At 37.2% G+C, this 20,809-nt stretch overlaps 2 protein-coding genes across 2 annotated transcripts; one reads left to right on the top strand and one right to left on the bottom strand.

The window, feature by feature from the left end:
- Positions 1-466: 466 nt before the first annotated feature.
- LOC131430154 (UDP-N-acetylglucosamine--dolichyl-phosphate N-acetylglucosaminephosphotransferase) lies at positions 467-10,068 on the bottom strand. The gene is made up of 4 exons (XM_058594880.1): positions 9,716-10,068; positions 9,542-9,662; positions 9,035-9,483; positions 467-1,067 (listed from the first exon to the last, which is right to left on the bottom strand). Exons 1-4 carry the CDS (start codon positions 9,910-9,912, stop codon positions 572-574), a joined length of 1,263 nt encoding a protein of 420 aa, XP_058450863.1. The 5' UTR covers positions 9,913-10,068; the 3' UTR covers positions 467-571.
- Positions 5,928-8,736, top strand: LOC131430153 (beta-1,4-mannosyl-glycoprotein 4-beta-N-acetylglucosaminyltransferase). Its single transcript, XM_058594879.1, has 2 exons — positions 5,928-6,451; positions 6,936-8,736. The coding sequence occupies exons 1-2, from the start codon at positions 6,093-6,095 to the stop codon at positions 8,206-8,208; spliced, it is 1,632 nt and encodes a 543-aa protein (XP_058450862.1). The 5' UTR covers positions 5,928-6,092; the 3' UTR covers positions 8,209-8,736.
- Positions 10,069-20,809: the final 10,741 nt, after the last annotated feature.

Raw genomic sequence — 20,809 nt, forward strand, 5'->3', positions numbered from 1 at the left:
CAAGGTATCCACAAATATCAGCAAAACGGCAGAATTGTGTATAAAGCAATGGAAAATATTACGAATAAAATTTTTATAACGGTTTGCTTGCAAATAAAATGTTTTATTCTAAAATACAAATTTATCATTAGTATACCTGGTACTGTTTCGTCTAACAAAGTTCCTACAGTGCTAAAACATTTAAGCAACGATTTTGTAGCTCACTGTACAGGATTCGCACCCTAGGAAGCAAATTGATTCCCAGTACCCAGTATGTACCGAGGTTCCAATCGTAGCGTAGGTGAATGCCGATTGTTCCGATTCGTATTTTGTGCTTGATTCTCCGTAAAGGATTTTTTCGGGCAGTTTGTTAGTACTGCACCAACTCCATGCCTCACCAGATAGTCATTGTGGGAATTTCGCAATTATGATTGGGAATCACCTATCTGGTTGAACGAGGATATGTGATAAACAAATAAAACCCACATTGTTTACTAGTTTTACCATACGTTTATTATTTCATTCACTAAAACTAAGTGAAATAAATTACTTTGGCCCTTACTTCAACACTTTCTCATATTGCTTTAAGCTTTCAATTAATAGTGTCATAAAAATAATGCGCCAGGGGATACCGAATAGTGAACGCAAGTACAGAGCAGAGCACTTGAAATATGAGTAACAACCTGTTTAACCTATCCTCCCGAATTGGACCGGTAAGTATTATAGCAAAATTGATAATCGTAAAGTTATTGCACGTTATCGTGCCATCTTTGTTTTCCGTAGCTTGTATCAATCGGAAAGTTTTGAACACGTTATAGCACAATTTACCTAAAATGTTCAAATCACTCAGCCGAAATTGGGTCTTACTACAGTTTAGCAAATCCGTTTTTGGGTCATATTTTGGAAGACGATGCCTTGGGCAGGGAATAAAATGGAACAGCTGAGGCACGGAATAAATAAAGTTGATAATCTGCGGGATGAAGAATAGCAGCACGGTTTTACTAAAATGACCCAATATTCCCACCACCGCGAAAGTCATTCCCGATAGATAGTTGAAAGTGTCACCTACGAACACCTGCGATGGGTATCTGAAACGAGATAGAAATTTAGATCAGTTTAGAACACTAGTCTTTGCTAATTAGAAATGATGCAATTAATTTAAACTCAAATAGAACTATTGATATGTGTTTATTTGAAGAGATACAAACTTTTGAAGTACATTAGAACCAAATAAAAATCATTATTTGTATTTGGTATAACTGTTACTGAAAGAACCTAGGTGTAAAGCAACGATGGAAACCGTCGGCCGTGGTAAGTACGATTCAGACGATCCGTCTCTTTCCGTCACAGTCAACCGTTGTCAACATTGCGTTCAAAATTACTTGAATGCATTGTTATAGATACATCCAGCCTCAACATCACCGTCACGGAACATCTTGACGACCGGCACGTGTGTTAAATTATATAAATCTTTCAACAAATGACTGAGTTATAAGCGTTCAAAATGATGACAGAAAAAAATTACGCAGCTAGTTGTAAACTTTTTATTGACACCCCGGCCAATACTCATGGTTTATAACCATACATAGTGTTTTACGATGTTTCGGTTTGGGCGAAGATTCGTTGAATTCATGTGATTGAAATTTCGCGCGCCACTGATTTTACCTTAATGATCGTTCATACCAAAGATTTTAGTAAACTTCAAATATGAGTTATTTGTGAATATCTCGTACTACTGAAAATTTTATTTTAACTAGCTGAATAATTTTCTGAAGGCATGGAGAAAAATTATGTTGCTGCCTTGAACACAACAAAAGACTTTCACGAATTAGTTCGACCCATTCTCGTACAGAATGAATTTTGGAAAGGCGCTCCATAGCAAAGTAAGACGTATTAGGAGTTGTTGTTTCATTGTTAATATCTAATATCTAATTCATCTAATATGACAGCTCATTTTTTAAATTTTGCTTTAAAAAAGGTTTCAATGGTGCGACGACATTGCAAATGTTAGAATAGTGTTTCAGAAGTGGCGGTGAGTCTGTGAATGATGATGAGAGAAACGGTAGGCCATCGGCATTGAAAACCGACGAAAACATCAACAAAATCAAAGAATGGATGATGGATTTGCGTGAAGCTATTCGCCGAAAAAGATCAGATTTGTGGGCAAACAATTTGTGAATTTTGCATCACGATAACGCACCGTCAGACAATGCCATCGTTATCCGTGAACATTTGGCTAAAAACGAAACGAATGCCATTCAGCAACCACCGAATTCACCTGATTTGGCTCCCTGCGACTTTTTCCTATTCGGTTGATTCAAGAAACCGCTCCGTGGAACGCGTTCCAGCACCAGAGATGAGATTATGGAAAAATCGCAGATGGCTCTAATGGCCATACCGAAAACTGAACATAGAAACTGTTTCGAGGGTTGATTCAAGCGTTGTGTTTGTGTTTTGCAGTCGATTGGGAGTGCTTTGTTTGATCATGGTAGTATATGTTCGAACTGCCACAAAATTCGTCTGTTCATCTGTACCAGAACCAACAATTTGGACCAGGTTCAGGAACTGGAACAAAATTTGAAGTCTGGGATAGGCTCAGAACTCAGTTGAAAAATTTAGGTTCAGAATCCAGATTGAGAATTCAGTTTATAAATTCAGTTATAGGATTATTGGACTGAACTCATTTTCAGGATTCAGGTTCCTAATTGAGTTCTAGAACTAAGTTTTAAACATGAATTCAAAATCTGAATAGAGGAATCTAGTGCAATTCCAAAATTTAGTTCCAGAATCCAAGTATGGAATTTAGCATGTAGGTTCTGAATTTTGGAAATAAATACTGACACTTATGTTTAGAATTAATCTTATACAACGCAGACAGCGATTCCAACTCTACGGATTTATCCGTAGATCTACGGATTTCTGTATTTTATACGGGTCTACGGATGAAACCTACGGATTTTGCACTACTTCTCCAGAAACCTCCAGATTTCGCATTATTTCTCCAGATATATACGGTAAATAAATCACGCATTTTTTCGGATAACGACTAATAATCCATTTGTAAAAATTCACTTTGAAGAAATATTCTAGATGACTAGGCACTCACTGGTAGTGAGTCATAACAGTAATCGAAAAGAAAATGATTTATCTTTCGTCTAACGTTGAAATCCATACTTCAGAAATTACTATTTAAAATGGATGTTGACAGATGGCTTACTGACAATAGAAATGTTTTTTGGCCATTTCACAACCTTTTCTAACCATGTAGTGCTGAAATTCTCATATCATATATATTCTCATATAAAACATTGTTATATTCTTCAAATTAATTTCAACTAGTAGAACCATTTGGATGCCATTTTTACAGATTTATCTTTATTATACATGCGCATACAAATTTCATACAAAATACAAATTTATACAGATTTCCCCTAAAAAATATGGAGAAAAAAAAACTTTTTTTCATCTGAGCTCGAGATGAAAGTTTTGTAATCAATGAACGAATCACAAATTGATCGAAAAGTCTTCAAATGGTTTTGGTAGTTTTGAGCGCTGAGACCCCAAATCAACGTACCAAGTCAGCATTTAAAAAAGATATGAAATTGAAATTATGTTTTCGTGATTCTGATTGTTAATGAAAATTTGAAAACTTTTAATTTCGTCGTTGTAGTGTGAGATATGAATATTGCACGCTCATTCAAATTCTCATTATAAAACCAAAGATAAATAATAAAGACATGTATGTGCTTACAAATATTTAAAAAAAATCTGGTCCGTTCCCGGTACCTTCTAAAATGACCGAACTCACCGCTTGGTGGAGCGCGAGATTAATTGCATTGTTATCATTTCGACCAAAGTGTGCCATGAAATCTCAATATATACAAATGAGCTAACGTATCGAAAGGGTTCTCACGGTTTGACATTTGCATTATGAATGCGATGATAGGAACTCAGCACTGCAACCAATTTATCACCATTGGTGCCAGTTTCACGGAGGACCGTAGATGTGCGCCAAAAAAGATTGTGACTGTCATGTCTGGAAATTCGTTTGTGATAAAACCATAAGGTTTTGGAATAACATTACCTCAACCATTTTTCATGATAAAAATTTCGGTTTTATAGTGAATACAGATTTTTCATTCTGGGTAATACAAATTTTCTATGAAAATATCTGGCATCTCTGAGTAGAACCTACGAATTTTGAACAATTGCAAAATTCAGGATATAGGGTAACAGAGGTATTTTGGCCACTTCATATATTTTGGCCCACTTAATAAACTTTATGGATTCAATCGATGTTAAGTAACCCATGTTGCATCAATTTGAAGCTAATCATATTAAGGGGGGTAGGGTCTAAATGATGAAAAATATTTTTCCGATTTCTTTCAGAATAATCGTTCAACAAAATAAATTCAAATGTTTTTCATGATGAAAAGCATCATTCAAACAACATTTTATAATTTTTTCATGGAAAAATATTGACTAATCAGATGTGCACAAATCAAAGCAACGTAGTTAGAGTAGAAGTTTTTCTAGACCCCAACGTTTCTGTTTGATTTTTTTAATTTTTGGTGGTTGTTCAAAAAGAAAACTACAATTTTTCACGAAAAATTCGCCGTTTTGTAGCTGTAAAACCTCCTCAAAGTAACAAACAACGAAAAGAAAAATGTCGGGGTCTGGTTTTTTATATGTAGAAAGTGTGTGCAAAATTCGAAAAAAATTGGTGCAGTAGTTTTTGAATGACGATGGAGGTCCGTGTCCAAAACCTGCTTTCGAGGAAAACGCGTTTAAAATTTTTTGTTCATAAAATCAATGGAAACAACCTATTACAGAAAGGAGCCCGTAGGGTGTAATATTTTCAAAAATCATATTTTATCTTTTATAATTTGTTATAATGAAACATTTCAAGAATATTTTTTTAACTTTGAGTCGAAGCAGAAATCTTGGGCCTGTGGACCGAGCTCTTACTTCTTCGCAGTATGAGATGAACAAAGATGAAGGCCCATAACTCGCTGAGTTTTGTTCCGATAGGCTTGAAAATTTCACAGAATATTCTTGAAATGTTTTTCTATAAGAAAATACAAAGAAAAAAATGAATGATTTTTTAAAAGCGTTAGACCCTACCCGCCCCTTGAATTACCTATTGCGGAAGGGATTTTTAAAGATATTACAACATTTGGTGGATATTTTTATAAAGGGGGCTAAAATAAAATCAATACTAAAGTGGGCCAAAATACCTCTGTTACCCTATGCATGAGGCTGGCTACGACACAAGTTACTGGAGCCCGCTACCAACTTACTATTTTCAGTGTATTGCGATTTTTATAGCAAACATTGAAATGACCAACGGACACCAGTAGTGCGTCTTGGCTAAAGGTCTGTTTTCATTCGGGTGCGGTGACACTCTCCGAAGATGGGATGATATTCGTATTAACGGTATTAACGCACCAAGTTTTCTGTAATCTTGATGTGACAGATGATTGTTTAAGACCGAGAAAAAAAAGTGACAATCAGGGTTACCATACTCACAAATTCATTTGCAAGGTAATGTAGCGTTTACACTTCTGCTGGCTGCCAGCATGCTGGTGTCAGTGTACTGCCCTCTTAGGAAAAAAACGTTCAACGGTGGTCCTTCGTTGGTCCAATACGTTCAATCATTGGACCACCGTTAAACGTTTTTTCCTAAGAGGGCAGTACACTGACACCAGCATGCTGGCAGCCAGCAGAAGTGTAAACGGGGCATAAAGAATGTTTGCATCACCTTCTTATATCGTATTTTTTTAACAAATCTGATTTTTTATGTATCTGTTGGAAAAATTTGCATATATGTTATATTGTTATTATTATACAAGAGTGTTAATCTTTTGGATTTCAAATGCAGTTTTGTCATTATGAAATACTGTTATAGAACTAGCAACTCTGGCAGCCATTGCGTTTCATGAGTCATTCATTCGCAAGAAAAACGCAGATTAGGATGGTCGCGAATTAGATTGCTAAAATTGAAATAAATTTCATACAGTGATGTAAAAATATTTTCAACATCGATAGACTTTATACGGTGAAAAGCACAGAAAATGTAACAAGCTGTTTCAAACACCAGCGCGAGCGGCTAAATGTTTTTGACCAACAAAAAACTGGATGTCAAATTTTTTCTATGGGGTCTGTTTCTATTGCAAATTTTTCTAATCTCGGTGTTTCTGGCATTCGGATCGCTTCTGGTCAGCAATATCCAGCAGGGTGAGCTAACCGGTTCCGACTACCGTCAGCCGGATGGTTCCGGCAGTCACCAAGCTCGACCAACATCCTGGTTCAATGTGAAATTCATCAGCAACCAGAGTTCCCCGCTGGCCTTGACAAACGATGACCTGGTGGCTGATCAGCAGACGTCGAACCGACGTATGCGACACCCCCGATTTCATCTAGTGCAACCGAAAACGGTTCCGAAGCCAGACAATTACACCAAATATTACAGGTAAGTGGTGGCTGGGGGCGAACGTATAGGCAAAACGCCCCGAAAAAGTATTGATTAAAATATCAACCATGTCAGAAGAAAGCAGCTGTGCAAAAGAAGCACTCCGTGAATGGTGTGTAGGCATTTGACAAGATGGTTTCAAGTTTATTTGTATATTAATATCTTTCGTTTTAAAATTGTAATCCTTTAAAAGAAAAAATAAAAGATCACTTTTGTTCAGTAAATTTGTTTGCGCTGGAATAGGTTTTCACGTTACTTTATTTTTTTAATTTGTATAGACCTAAAGAAGGCAAACCTCGGCTTATCAAATAGAATTCACACAACCCATTTTAATATTTTAAGAGGGTGGACCTGACGAACAACCATAATTAAGTTAAAACCGGGTCTAAACTAACGATATAAAAAGGATGGTTTTCAGTATTGAAAAACGTAGATGATTAGTCGATGATTTGCCTAACAGAATTAAAAAAATACTTTATTTCAGGTTGATATATTATCATGATGGATACCGAGAACAGCAAAGACTGTGCTTCATCGAAGGGACGCGTTTCCCGGAGGCAAAACCAATCGTGCAAAAGCTGCTCACTTCCGCAGGGCCACATACGAAGAAAACCAATGAGACTGAGCTCGATACAGGAGGGTTAGATGTAGGAACATTAGAAGAAAGCGAACGAACAATTGAGGAAGAGGGTGATGGTACGGAGGACAACGATGTCCTCGCGGACGGTCGCTGCCGGTGTCTACCGGAGTGGCACGGGCCTGACTGCGGCCTACCGGAAGTGCTCTGGAGAGCATTCATAGCATCGAGAATTCCACCGAGAAACCAAACTGCTGCACCTCGCAAGGTACCGAAGAGAATATTTTACATAATCGATACGAATTTCATCAGCGTGGAAGTGTTGGAAATTCAAATCATGGAACTGATAGATGTTGTGAACATGTTTGTACTGTGTGATAGAAGCATTCCCGTTGTGGGTGCGACAAAAAGTGAAGCCTACTCCCTAGCCGAGCATATGAATAGCGTTGATTTCTTGAAGCAAAACCAAAAGAAAATACTGCTTCTGGAAGATGCTACGTGCAGTGGAAAAAATATCTTCCGAAAGATGAAGAAATTTATCGTCACAAGTGATATGCAAGCAGAAGATATTCTGCTGTACAGTCGAACGGACGAAATCTTGAATCGGCGAGCGGTGAACTATTTCCGCTGGTACGACAACTGGCCACAACCCGTCCGGTTCCGACTGAAGTATAACGTGTTTGGATTCTTCTGGCAGCATCCTGACAGTACCCGGATCGGAAGTGCTGCATGTCAATTAAGTACGGTGGATGAAGTTTATCGATCCGATCCGGAAGCACTGCTTCGGATCGACAAACCGGTGATGCTAATTGGTGATCTGAATCATTACGGTGGTTGGTTCTGCCGCCACTGTTATCAACCAATAGATATAGTGAAATATTTAGAATTTATAGCTTTAGTTGGAGCTAGCAGTAGTACTAGCAATAGTGGAACTAATCAATCATCATATCTTCCCGATCCAAAGCAAAGCAGTGTGATGAACGGAGAGTACGTTCAAAATTTAATCGCCAGTGGGAAGTACTTCGACGGTCAAACGAATCTCAACAAGCTGCAACGTCACGTGGACAAGTACTACGCCCCGGATTACGTCCGCGAAAACAGCTGGCGGTTCGATAATATCGTCATTAACCTATTCGCTCGCTGGGAGGATAGTGTCATCGATGACGAGTATTTCAGTTAGACGCGATACTCAAATCCTCTTCATACTGCCTGGTCGACTCCGAAAACAGTAAACTTACACACTATCATACTCATCACAAAATCATAAAATATACAGTTCGGTAATAGTGAATTTCAAATGTAGTCTAACTTCCCTACTTCATTCAGTACTATCATCATAATCTCAACGGCGAGCTTGGTATGTGTGTTGGATGTAAACATCACCATTCGAATGCGAATATATTTGTGTACCTACCTACCACCAATGAAATTAAAATTTAGATAGTGAACCATATGCAAAATTTTGCCTTATTTCAAATAGAATTGAGATAAACTATTTTTAGATAAAACGATTGGCCAACACTATTTTGAATTCGAGATAGCAAGCTTAGCACATGCCTACTTAAACAATACTTGAATTATGTATTATACTCTCTAAAACAATGTAAAATTATTGAAGTGATTGATTGAACTTAATATGCGTTTTGTGATTATGCTTCCTAATTTCCTGAATAAAAAACATTGCGTTACGTTCGTTGATTATTTAAAAGCAAGTGTATAATTTCATGATCCGAAACTGCCCTCCTTTTAATTGTATCTCAATAATCAACATGAGAACTAGACATTTTGATAAAGAATCCTCAAAAAAATTGTTCAAAAATATACTCCCAATCGGTCTATTTCTAAAAGCGCCGGTTTCAAATTTGTTAAACAAAAAAAAAATCCTCAAAGCGTAATTGATTCTGGTAATCCAAAATCATCGCCGCTTTAAGAATCGATTCGAAATTCTACGAGATTGACAATTTGAAAACGAAACGCACAAACAAAAAATCAACGAAATCACTTACCGATTGTACTTCCACAGGGCCAACGTGGAGCCCAGGTAGGGCAGCATGATATAGAGCGAAAACTCGTACGCTTCGCGGCTGTTTCCGACGCAAATCTCCATCAAATTGAACACGATGATCGACACCGCTATCACCAACGACTGGCCTACTTCCAGGCCGTTGATACCGGCCAGTATGTTGATTGCGTTGGTGCAAAATACCGCCAGCATGCCCATGTAAACGTAGTACAGGGCACCGATATCGAGGGAGCTGCCCAGAATGTTGGACACAAATTTAGGTAAAATGATGGTGGTCGAATTGAAGTTCGTATAGTACACCATCAGCAGTGGCAGCGATGCAATTGTCGGCAGGTACAGCTTATCGCGCCAACGAAGATTTAGTACATCATCGGCAAAACCTAGCAGAATCATGCAACAAATTGATAGCATAGCCGCAATAAATTCCACAAACTAGAAACAAATTGATTATTCAGTACTTGGCTTGTCCGAAACAAAAAAAAACTATTACCTTGTGGTGAGGGAACTCGTCAGTACCATCTTTCGAGAAATTACTAGCAAAAGGCATCGGAATGAAAAGAAACAACGATACCAAGAATATACATCCCGTTACAACTCCAAAAGCCTCTGGACTGAAATAAACACAGTATTAGAACACAAAAAAATAATATCCAACCAAACACACATTCTTATCTTGGTGGCTTTGTTCATATCCATTCCAAAGAGATTAGCATTGATGAACATCGTCTTCATACGCGGAATCAGATGCTGACCCACGTAAAAGGCACCAAACGATATTATCACGTTCACAATCAGCGGTAGTGGTATGGCCAGACTCGTCCCGGCAACATTAAATTCGAATGAGTTAAAAACAGCCATCATGGAACGGAATTCCGAGAATATTTCTATAATATGTTAGAATTTATTGATGTGATTACAATGTTTTGATAGTGATAACATTATGTACTGCAAAAGCAGTACACAATGCAACGATCGAAACCGCAACATCAGAAACGACACATCGCCGGTGTTGAGCTGTCAGCTTTACTGTCAAAGTTTAACTGTCTGACAGAAAGAAAGTAGCGTGCTATAAAATAATATGGACTTGTTCAATTGTCCGAGTGTGGTGCTGATGTTGCAAAATAGATTGTAGATGAGATATGGAATTACTGATAAGTGGTAACAAACATAATTTAATTTTTATGTACTCAATAATTGTAAACGGCGGAGTATGGCAAGCAAACATGTACCTACTTACCTGGTGTACCCAACGCTAATAGCTGCCTCAGTTAAACCGGAATCCCTGTTATGGCGAACCCACATTGAACACTAATCGAAATTTTGATTTCATTGCGACGACGAGGCGAACTCGGCGGCGCTTAGCCATTTCTTGCAAGAAAATCCATGTATTTTTTTCTAGGGAGGTAAGGCAATAATATCACATAAATATTTATTCAGATATATTTACATCAATTAATTTCTATATTTGTTTTGTATTTCTGCCATTTTTCGATTTGTGTTTCTAAGAGAAAAAATAGTTACTCACTTTTCTCAGAGATGGCAGAACCGATTTTCACAAACTTAGATTCAAACAAAAAGTCTTATTTCATCTGTATCGAACTTCTCGGAAAATTTTCAAGCGATTTTCACCAAGATGCAAATAAAAGGTCTTGAAATTATTTAAAAAGTCCCCGAAAAGTCGATTTGGATATGACTTTCGGTTGCGGTATTACAGTGCGGTAAGTGAAAAATTTTCATACAATACCATTTCATGAATATTTTTTCACAAGTGATGGCGAAACGAGGTGCAAATTTTCATAAAACTTATCGGTAAATTCATTTAGTTGGCAGATCTAGCTAGTTAGTGGATATATAAACCTACTTTGAAACTACCATCAAGCATCAATAATAGTGAAAATTCCAAAATCGGAATTCACTTCGATTTCTCAGCTACGATTTTTACAAATCTAGATTCAAATTGAAGCTCTTATTGCCTTAAATACTTTGTAATTTCATCCAGGCCCGACTTCCGTTTCCGAAATTAAAGGACGATGAGTGTCAAAATTTGGCATGGAAAAAGAAAACACCACCACTTTTGCTAACGAAGCACACAGTGTGCTTTGTTCAATTTCGTATAGCGTGTACGGAAGCACGCAAACTTACATCGTTTTCAAAACACTACCGAATTCATCGACTGTGATTACAATACTATATGCTGCCTGAAAAGTATTACTTCACATTGAACGTGAATTTCTTGTACAGCAATAACAGGAGTACAGGTTTTCGTTTGATTTTATTTTCGTTCAATTGTCTCAATAGAAATAGTGCATGAGAGGTTTTAATTCAAACAAAGCAAAGCCTTGATATTACATTCCTGTAGTGGAATTTGACCTTCTGTTTGAACAGACTTCGCAGCCGATTCAGAGTGTACATAACCATTGCATGGCTGGTGCTACGATTCTACTGACACTACGAATTCTTTCAGGTCGGAGCTCGAACATATGACAACTGGTTTGTAATCACAGACTAACAGACATGACAGTATGAGTAAATTCTTATAAAAATATTTTTTCGTGATGCACTAGTGGCACCTATATTGTACTGCGCGAACTGTTTACTATCGGTACACTTCTTGTGTTATGTAAAAGTTTTTCTACTAGTTGGTTTCCCCTCGTTTGTCAACACCGATCAGCTGCATGCATGGATGACTGATTTCATCATAATATTTGAAAATGAATCGTCACAATAAATTATTGGATTACGTTGATAATATATTTAACTTTTTTAGCGATGTTGGAAGGTAACCATTTATTTGACTCAACGTTGTTCATCTAGACTATTTTTTATTGTGTTGGTAGTTTTCATCCGAAATTAAGTGGCGGCAGACCAGAAGCAAGTAAATATTGTAACAAAACGGGTTCGATTTTGTATTGCGTTGGAGGATGAGAAGTAGGCACAATTCTGTATATAGTTTTGGCAATATGTATTAAATCTGTATCCTGCATGAATTTCGCGTGGACGTATACAAATCAATACATTACAGGTAATTCTGCATGAATGGCAACTCTGTATGTAAATGAAAAAATAAACACAGTTTAGATGACAGGATGTTTTTGATAGGGTAACGTGGCGCCATCGTGACATATGCGAGTACTGTCCCAACTAAAGGAATATTCAAAATGACCGTTAAAATGATTAAAGAATCTAATTTTAGTGTCCTGTCTGTTAGTCTGTGTTGCAATCAGTGCTGTAGTTGCGGTTAGTCACAGTTAGTCAGTGACTAACCAGCTCTTGAAACTGCAACCGAAAATTTTTTTTTTGGAAATTTTGATAATGACTGATTCAAGTAACCTGAAGGGAGAAAAAGAAATAATAATACAATTGAAAAAGGTGATTGCTCCCAGGGCGCAGGGTGAAAGTAATCTTGATTATAGTGAAATATCCTTCTGAGGGCGCAAATCAATATTTATTTTCAATCTAAATAAATAACACCTTGTATGGATAATTTGTAAACGGTGTCTTGGAAATTATTCCAGGGCGCAGACTCACGGTAGGAGAATAGAAAAAGGCGCCCACATAATTGCTTCCAGGGCGCAGGATGAAAGTAAATTTGATTATAGTAAAATATCCTTCTGAGGGCGCAAATCATCATTTATTTTCAATCTAAATAAATAACACCTTGTATGGATAATTTGTAAACGGTGTCTTGGAAATTATTCCAGGGCGCAGACTCACGGTAGGAGAATTGGAAAAAGGCTCCCACATAATTGCATCCAGGGCGCAGTTTGAAAGTAATCTTGATTATAGTAAAATATCCTTTTGAGGGCGCAAATCAATATTTATTTTCAATCTAAATAAATAACACCTTGTATGGATAATTTGCAAAGAGTGCCTTGGAAATTATTCCAGGGCGCAGACTCACGGTAGGAGAATTGAAAAAGGCGCCCACATAATTGCTTCCAGGGCGCAGGATGAAAGTAATCTTGATTATAGTAAAATATCCTTCTGAGGGCGCAAATCAATATTTATTTTCAATCTAAATAAATAACACCTTGTATGGATAATTTGTAAACGGTGTCTTGGAAATTATTCCAGGGCGCAGACTCACGGTAGGGGAATAGAAAAAGGCGCCCGCATAATTGCTTCAAGGGCGCAGGATGAAAGTAATCTTGATTATAGTAAAATATCCTTTTGAGGGCGCAAATCAATATTTATTTTCAATCTAAATAAATAATATCTTGTATGGATAATTTGGAAGGGCGCCTTAGAAATGATTCCAGGGCGCAGACTCACGGTAGGAGAACTGGAAAAGGCACCCACATAATTGCTTCCAGGGCGCAGGATGAAAGTAATCTTGATTATAGTAAAATATCCTTCTGAGGGCGCAAATCAATATTTATTTTCAATCTAAATAACCTACACCTTGTATGGATAATTTGTAAAGGGTGCCTTGGAAATTATTCCAGGGCGCAGACTCACGGTAGGAGAATTGTAAAAGGTGCCCACATAATTGCTTCCAGGGCGCAGGATGAAAGTAAATTTGATTATAGTAAAATATCCTTCTGAGGGCGCAAATCAATATTTATTTTCAATCTAAATAAATAACATCTTGTATGGATAATTTGGAAGGGCGTTTTGGGAATGATTCCAGGGCGCAGACTCACGGTAGGAGAATTGGAAAAGGCGCCCACATAATTGCTTCCAGGACGCAGGATGAAAGTAATCTTCAATCCAAATAAATAACATCTTGTAATGATAATTTGGAAGAGCGCAATAGGAATTATTCTAGGGCGCAGAATCACGGTAAGAGAATTGAAAAGGGAGCCCATATCATTAATTCCAGGGCGCAGGATTAAAGTATTTTAAATACATTACATAATTGTAGTGAGGGGGCAAATTATAACTTATTTTCCAGCTAAAAAAAATCTTGTAAGAATAATTTGGATGGGCGCCTTAGGAATAGTTCCAGGGCACAGAATCACGGGAGGAAAATAGAAATAGATTTAGGGCGCATAATGAGAGTATTTTTGAATACATAAAATGATCCCAGTGAGGGCGAAAGATTTTATTTCTTTTCAAGGTTAATAAATAACATCTTGTAAGGACAATTTGGAAGGGCGCACTAGGAATGATTTTAGGGCGCAAAATCACGGTAAGAGAATTGAAAAAGGCGCCCATATAATTAATTCCAGGGCGCAGGATGAAAGTAGTTTAAATACATTAAATAATCGTAAGAAGGGGGCACAAATTATTACTTATTTTCAAGCTAAAAAATAACATATCGAAGGATAATTTGGAAGTAGTTAGTAATAGTTCCAGGGCGCAGGAAATGGGAAAAGGGCGACCTATACAATAGATTACAGGGCGCAGAATGAAAGTATTTTTGAAAACATTAATTGATCCAACTGAGGGCGCAACTTATTACTTATTTTCAAGTTTAATACAGAAGGATGAAAGTATTTTTAAATACATTAAATAATCCTAGTGAGGGCGCAAGTTTTTATTTGTTTTCACGCTAAATAAATAAGATCTTGTAAAGATAATTTGGAAGGACGCTTTAGGAATGATTCCAGGGTGCAGTGTGGGAGTATTTTAAAATACATCAAATGATCCAACTGAGGGCGCAAATCACTATCTATTTTCAAGCAAAAAAAAATCTTGTACGCCTAATTTGGAAGGATGCCTTAGGAATGTTTTAAGGGCGCAGAATCACGGTAGGAGAATTAAAAAGGGTGCTCTTAAAACTTATTCCGGGCGTATGGTGGAAATCTTTTTAAATACTGTATATAATTCTACTGAGGCGCAAATCATTATATATTTTCAAGCTAAATATATAGCATAAGTAAGGAGTGCCTCAGGATTGACATCAGGGTGCAGAACGAATTTTTTTACCTAATACTACAAAGCTTTCGAATGCATAAATGGAGCGCAAATTATTTCTTTGTTTGTGAGTTCTATAAATAGAATCTCGGGAGGAAGCAATGCACAAGTCAGCTTTGAGCAGTGCTGCCTTAACAACAATTTTTCTAACAGCTATTATATTCAAACATAAAATATATTAGCATTTATAACTGTTTGTAATCTTCATTAACAACTTTTAATAGTTTTAAGTTGTCTTTATTGAAAAATTGGACAGTAATGAGGTTTTGAATAAGAAATGATGAATTTCAATAATTTTGAAGGAGATGAATTAATATAAATACTGGCATCTTTTCTTAAAACTCAGCCTTGTATAGTGGAAGGTCGGTATAGTAGAATTAATTACCACATGAATTCAACTGATGGGGGTTTCATTAGTATTTTCCAATTTCTTATATGCTTCTGAGATGAGACTTTATGAAATTTTATCATTTTGATTAAAGACCTACTCAATACATAGTGAGGTAGTTCACCGTTCGATAACATGAACAAAAGCATTAAATTCACTTGTGAAGAAGCAAATACCAGCAGACTTCTTTGCCATTTTCATCACAAGGAAGACGGAAAACTTATCCTTTTTTATATATAGAAAGCTAACTAATACGGAAAGTATTATACGTTATACTTCTAATCTTTCTCATCAGCATAAAATGGCAGCTTTTCACCATGATTCATTGAATGCATAACCTAGCTCATGGAGAAAATGCGGTAAGAAACGAGAAAAAATACATTCTCGATATTGGAAAGCTCAATTAATATTCGAAGCAATTAATTCAAAAAAAATTTGATAAAAAGAAATACTGTTGAAAAACAATCACTTCCTACTTCAACCCAACCATCAGAAAAATTAAAAATAGTTTTAATAGATTTCAGCCATGATATTAAACATCTGCCCAAAACAAAACTAAAAAGTTTTGGTCTGGATTTGGTATTCCGTAAGAATAATACTAGGATCTACATAAGACCATAGAGATACTTTGAAAAAATCCGGATCATATAAACAAAGTGCACTTCGGAGAAATTAGATAAAGTTATCATTCCATTAAAATTATATGTTAAACATCTAACCGATGGAAACTAAACGTAGCTGAAAGTTTAAGAATATATGTAAATATAAACATTCCAATCTACCATTTATTTAAATGTAACTTATCAAAATGAGTTATCTGTAAGATGTAAAATGATTCACCTGTACTAGTACAACAGAGATAGCACCGCACTTTCCTCCCACTCTTAGTATCTGTTTCTGTTACTATTTCGTGACATTAGTGGGAAATAGTTAGGAAATTTTTAATATTGTAGAAATAAATGGAATTTATTTTCTTAAAAAGCTATCCACTAAGCGCTAAAATAAACATTTTATTCTGAATTTGATGTGATATTCGTATTTATCGGTTACTCAATTTGCTTAGTATTGGTCGCCTAAAAAGTTAAAAAATCAAAATCGAAAGCAGATAAATATTCCTATAATATCGAACAACATACTGAAATCGAAAAGAGATATGGAATTTCTCTAGTTGACAACAAAACTTATTCTCAGTTTAATTTTACTGCCAAATAACAAAAACAAAATTGAAAAACATAATCAGTTATTGATCTGCTCTGACATTACTGAAAACACATTCAGTAATAGCCGTTCAACCGAGAAGGTTGTGTATAGAAGCGTACAGTTTAATAACGCTGGTTGGTTTACACGCGTTAAATACGACAACGGTTGAACTACAGGTAGAAACCTGTTGGCAGCAGCCGTTAAAACGTATAGTCGTGCTGCATAAGAGAGCCCTAGTGCTGGGCCAAGCTGGTGAAGGAAACAACAAAGGGCGTTTCCCAAACTCTACCCAGGCCGCAATATACAGCCACAAGTGCTGAGCAGGAGAGTGCAAAGGCACATCGAAGAGGAAGAGTGCAAAGGCACATAGAAGCAGGAGAGTGCAAAGGCACACCGGTGCGAAGGCACTTCGGTGCAGAAGCATATCGGTGCGGAGCACTAGGAAGAAGGAGACAAGACAACTCGGTCTTTCCACTGCCATACAACACACAGGTATACACCGGTGACCTGCGCTGGTTACAGCTGGCGAAGACGAAAGCAAATCGGAATTCGAGTGGTGCTGGATGTCAGGTAGCAGTAGCATCACATCATATTCTATCGCTACAGTGAGCTTCAGCATTGTATCAACGTCCAGATACATCCAACAAGAACATCTAGAGCAACGAGGATCTACACGGCAGTGCAACGGAGATAGACAACAATTTCAAGGTAGAAGTTTTTTCTTTTCCTTTTGATTGAGTACTGTGTAGTGTTGGTTTCAAATTTTATTTTAAAGTTTAGTTAAAAATTTCAATGTAATGGATGAATCCATGGACGTAAATCCTAGCATGAATCCGATACCCCCACGAACGAAAAAATATCAGGAGAGCTCTTCTGGGCCTTGGATAGTCTTTTTTAGACGTATATCAAAGCCATTAAACATTTTTCAAATTAATAAAGGTTTGACATCACGATACTCTTCAATCAAAGAGATCATAAAAGTAAATAACGATAAAATTCGTGTTGTGGTAAATAATTTGAAACACGCGAATGATATTGTCTCTTCGGAACATTTCAATAAAGAGTATAAAGTTTACATACCCTCCAAAGATGTCGAAATTGACGGTGTTGTTACCGAAGCGAGTCTTTCGGTAGATGATTTACTCAAGCATGGTGTTGGTCGTTTCAAGAACTCTATGCTTGAGGGTGTGAAAATACTTGAGTGCAAACAACTGTACTCAGTAGTTCATGAAGAGGAAAAAAAAGTTTATCGCCCATCAGACTCGTTTCGAGTGACATTTGCCGGGTCTGCGTTGCCGTCCCATGTCTATGTCGATAAAATTCGCCTCCCTGTTCGGCTTTTTGTTCCAAATGTAATGAATTGTACGAACTGCAAAAAATTCGGCCACACAGCTACTTACTGTAGTAATAAACCAAAATGTATTAAGTGTGAAGGGCCTCATAAAGATAATGATTGCAACAAGGAAATTGAAAAATGTATTTATTGTGGGAATAGTCCTCATGATGATATTTCAGTATGCACTGCATTTAAAGTGCACAAAGACAAAATTAAGCTTTCTTTAAAAGCACGGTCTAAGCGCACATATGCAGAAATGCTTAAAACGGTCATTGATGTCCCCCCTTTGGAAACCGAAAACGGGTTTTCAAATCTAGAGGAAACAGAGGACTCTGACTCTGACGAAAATAGTGAAGGTAATTCGTTTATCACTACCCAAGGGTCAGTTAAGAGAAAGAAGTCTTCTTCCAAATTACCAAAAAAGACACCTAAAGTTTCATCTTCAAAAAAAGATCCCCGTGTTAAACAAAAAAAGTCAAAACCAAAGACTGTGCCTCCTGGTTTGTCAAATTCACAAACCAATCCAGGATCTAGCACAGAAAAAGGTAATAATCCTGTGGGCTCCATTTCACAGCCACCAACAGGATTACTGAAGTTTTCGGAAATTGTTGAATGGATTTTCTCAGCATTCAATATATCTGAACCCTTAAAGACCCTCATAATGGCATTCCTTCCAATAGCTAGAAATTTTTTGAAGCAGTTATCAGCTCAATGGCCAATTGTCTCAGGTTTTGTATCTTTTGATGGATAATTTATCACCCGTCGCAAATGATACAATCAATGTCCTGCAGTGGAATTGTCGAAGCATCATGCCAAAACTTGATTCATTTAAAATTTTATTGCATAGTCAAAAATGTGATGTATTTGCTTTATGCGAAACATGGCTTACTTCAAACATAGCTTTAAATTTTAATGATTTTAACATTATACGTCTCGATAGAGACTCTCCGTATGGTGGAGTGCTTTTGGGAATTAAGAAATGCTATTCCTTTTATAGATTAAACATCCCTTCAACTTCTAGTATAGAAGTTGTTGCTTGCCAAATAAACATTAAAGGCAAAGATATTTGCATAGCTTCGGTTTATATTCCTCCAAAAGCACAAGTTGGACAGCAACAGCTTAATGAAATGGTTGAAGCCCTTCCTGCACCACGATTGATTCTGGGGGATTTAAATTCGCACGGTATTATGTGGGGTTCCGTTTACAATGATAGCAGATCATCTTTAATACAAAACATTTGTGACAATTTTAGCATGACGGTATTAAATATGGGTAGCATGACACGGATCCCAAGACCTCCGGCACGCCCAAGTGCATTAGATCTATCTCTTTGCTCAACATCAATTCGACTAGATTGCACCTGGAAAATACTGCCTGATTTACACGGTAGCGATCATTTACCAATCATCATCTCAATTAGCAGTAGCAATTGCATTGCTACTTCCGCTAGTATTCCATATGATTTGACAAAAAATATCGACTGGATTAAATACCAAAGTAGTATCTCTAGTATTTTGAATTCAATGGAAGAGCTCCCTCCACTTGAAGAATATGACTTCCTCATTTGTTCGATTCTGGAGGCAGCAGAACAATCCCAAACTAAACGCTTTCCTGGGCCAACGACTAACAGAAGGCCTCCCAACCCCTGGTGGGACAAAGAGTGCTCAGAGGCTAAACTCGCAAAACAAAATGCTTGCAAGACGTTTCTAAAACGGGGAGGAGGAACTCCTCAGAATTTTGAAAAACTTATGGTTTTAGAAACCAAGTACAAGAGCATACTTCGAGCCAAAAAATGTAGCTATTGGAGACATTTTGTCGAAGGTTTGTCAAGAGATACCTCAATGAGCACTCTTTGGAACACGGCCAGACGAATGAGGAATCGTACCGTGGGCAATGAGAGTGATGAATACTCGAACCGATGGATATTTGACTTTGCTAGGAAAGTTTGCCCAGATTCTGTTCCTACGCAGAGCATTATACGGGAATCTCCTCCAAATAATGGTTTTATTAATAAACCATTTTCAATGATGGAATTTTCTATAGCACTCTTGTCTTGTAACAATAACGCTCCAGGGTTGGACAGAATTAAATTCAACTTGGTGAAGAATCTGCCCAACCTCGCAAAAAGACGTTTGTTGGAATTGTTCAACAAGTTTCTTGAGCAAAATATTGTTCCACCTGACTGGAGACAAGTGAAAGTTATCGCCATTCAAAAACCGGGGAAACCAGCTTCCAATCACAACTCATATAGACCCATTGCGATGTTGTCCTGCATCAGAAAATTGTTCGAAAAAATTATTCTACGGCGTCTCGACACTTGGGTCGAGACGAACGGTTTGTTGTCAGATACTCAGTTTGGCTTCCGTAGAAATAAAGGGACGAATGATTGCCTTGCATTACTTTCGTCTGACATCCAAATTGCCTTCGCTCAAAAGCAACAAATGGCATCTGTATTTTTAGACATTAAAGGAGCATTTGATTCAGTTTCCATTGATGTTCTTTCAGACAAGCTTCACCAAAATGGACTCCCAGCGGTTATAAATAATTATTTGCACAACCTTTTGTCAGAGAAACACATGCATTTTTCACATGGCGATTTGGCAACACTCAGAAATAGTTACATGGGTCTCCCGCAAGGCTCATGCCTCAGTCCGCTCCTCTATAATTTTTACGTAAATGACATTGACAGCTGTCTAGTAACCCCATGTACACTAAGACAATTGGCAGATGATGGCGTGGTTTCAGTTACTGGACCCAAAGCTATTGATCTGCATAAACCATTGCAAGATACCTTAGATAACTTGTCCGATTGGGCTGTTCATCTTGGTATCGAATTCTCTGCGGAGAAAACAGAGTTAGTCGTCTTTTCAAGAAAGCATGATCCCGCGCAGCTTCAGCTCCATATGATGGGAAGAATGATCCAACAGGTTTTAACTTTTAAATACCTCGGGGTGTGGTTCGATTCCAAATGCACG

Source organism: Malaya genurostris, chromosome 2 (genome assembly GCF_030247185.1).
Source record: "Malaya genurostris strain Urasoe2022 chromosome 2, Malgen_1.1, whole genome shotgun sequence".
NCBI classification, from domain to species: Eukaryota; Metazoa; Arthropoda; class Insecta; order Diptera; family Culicidae; genus Malaya; species Malaya genurostris.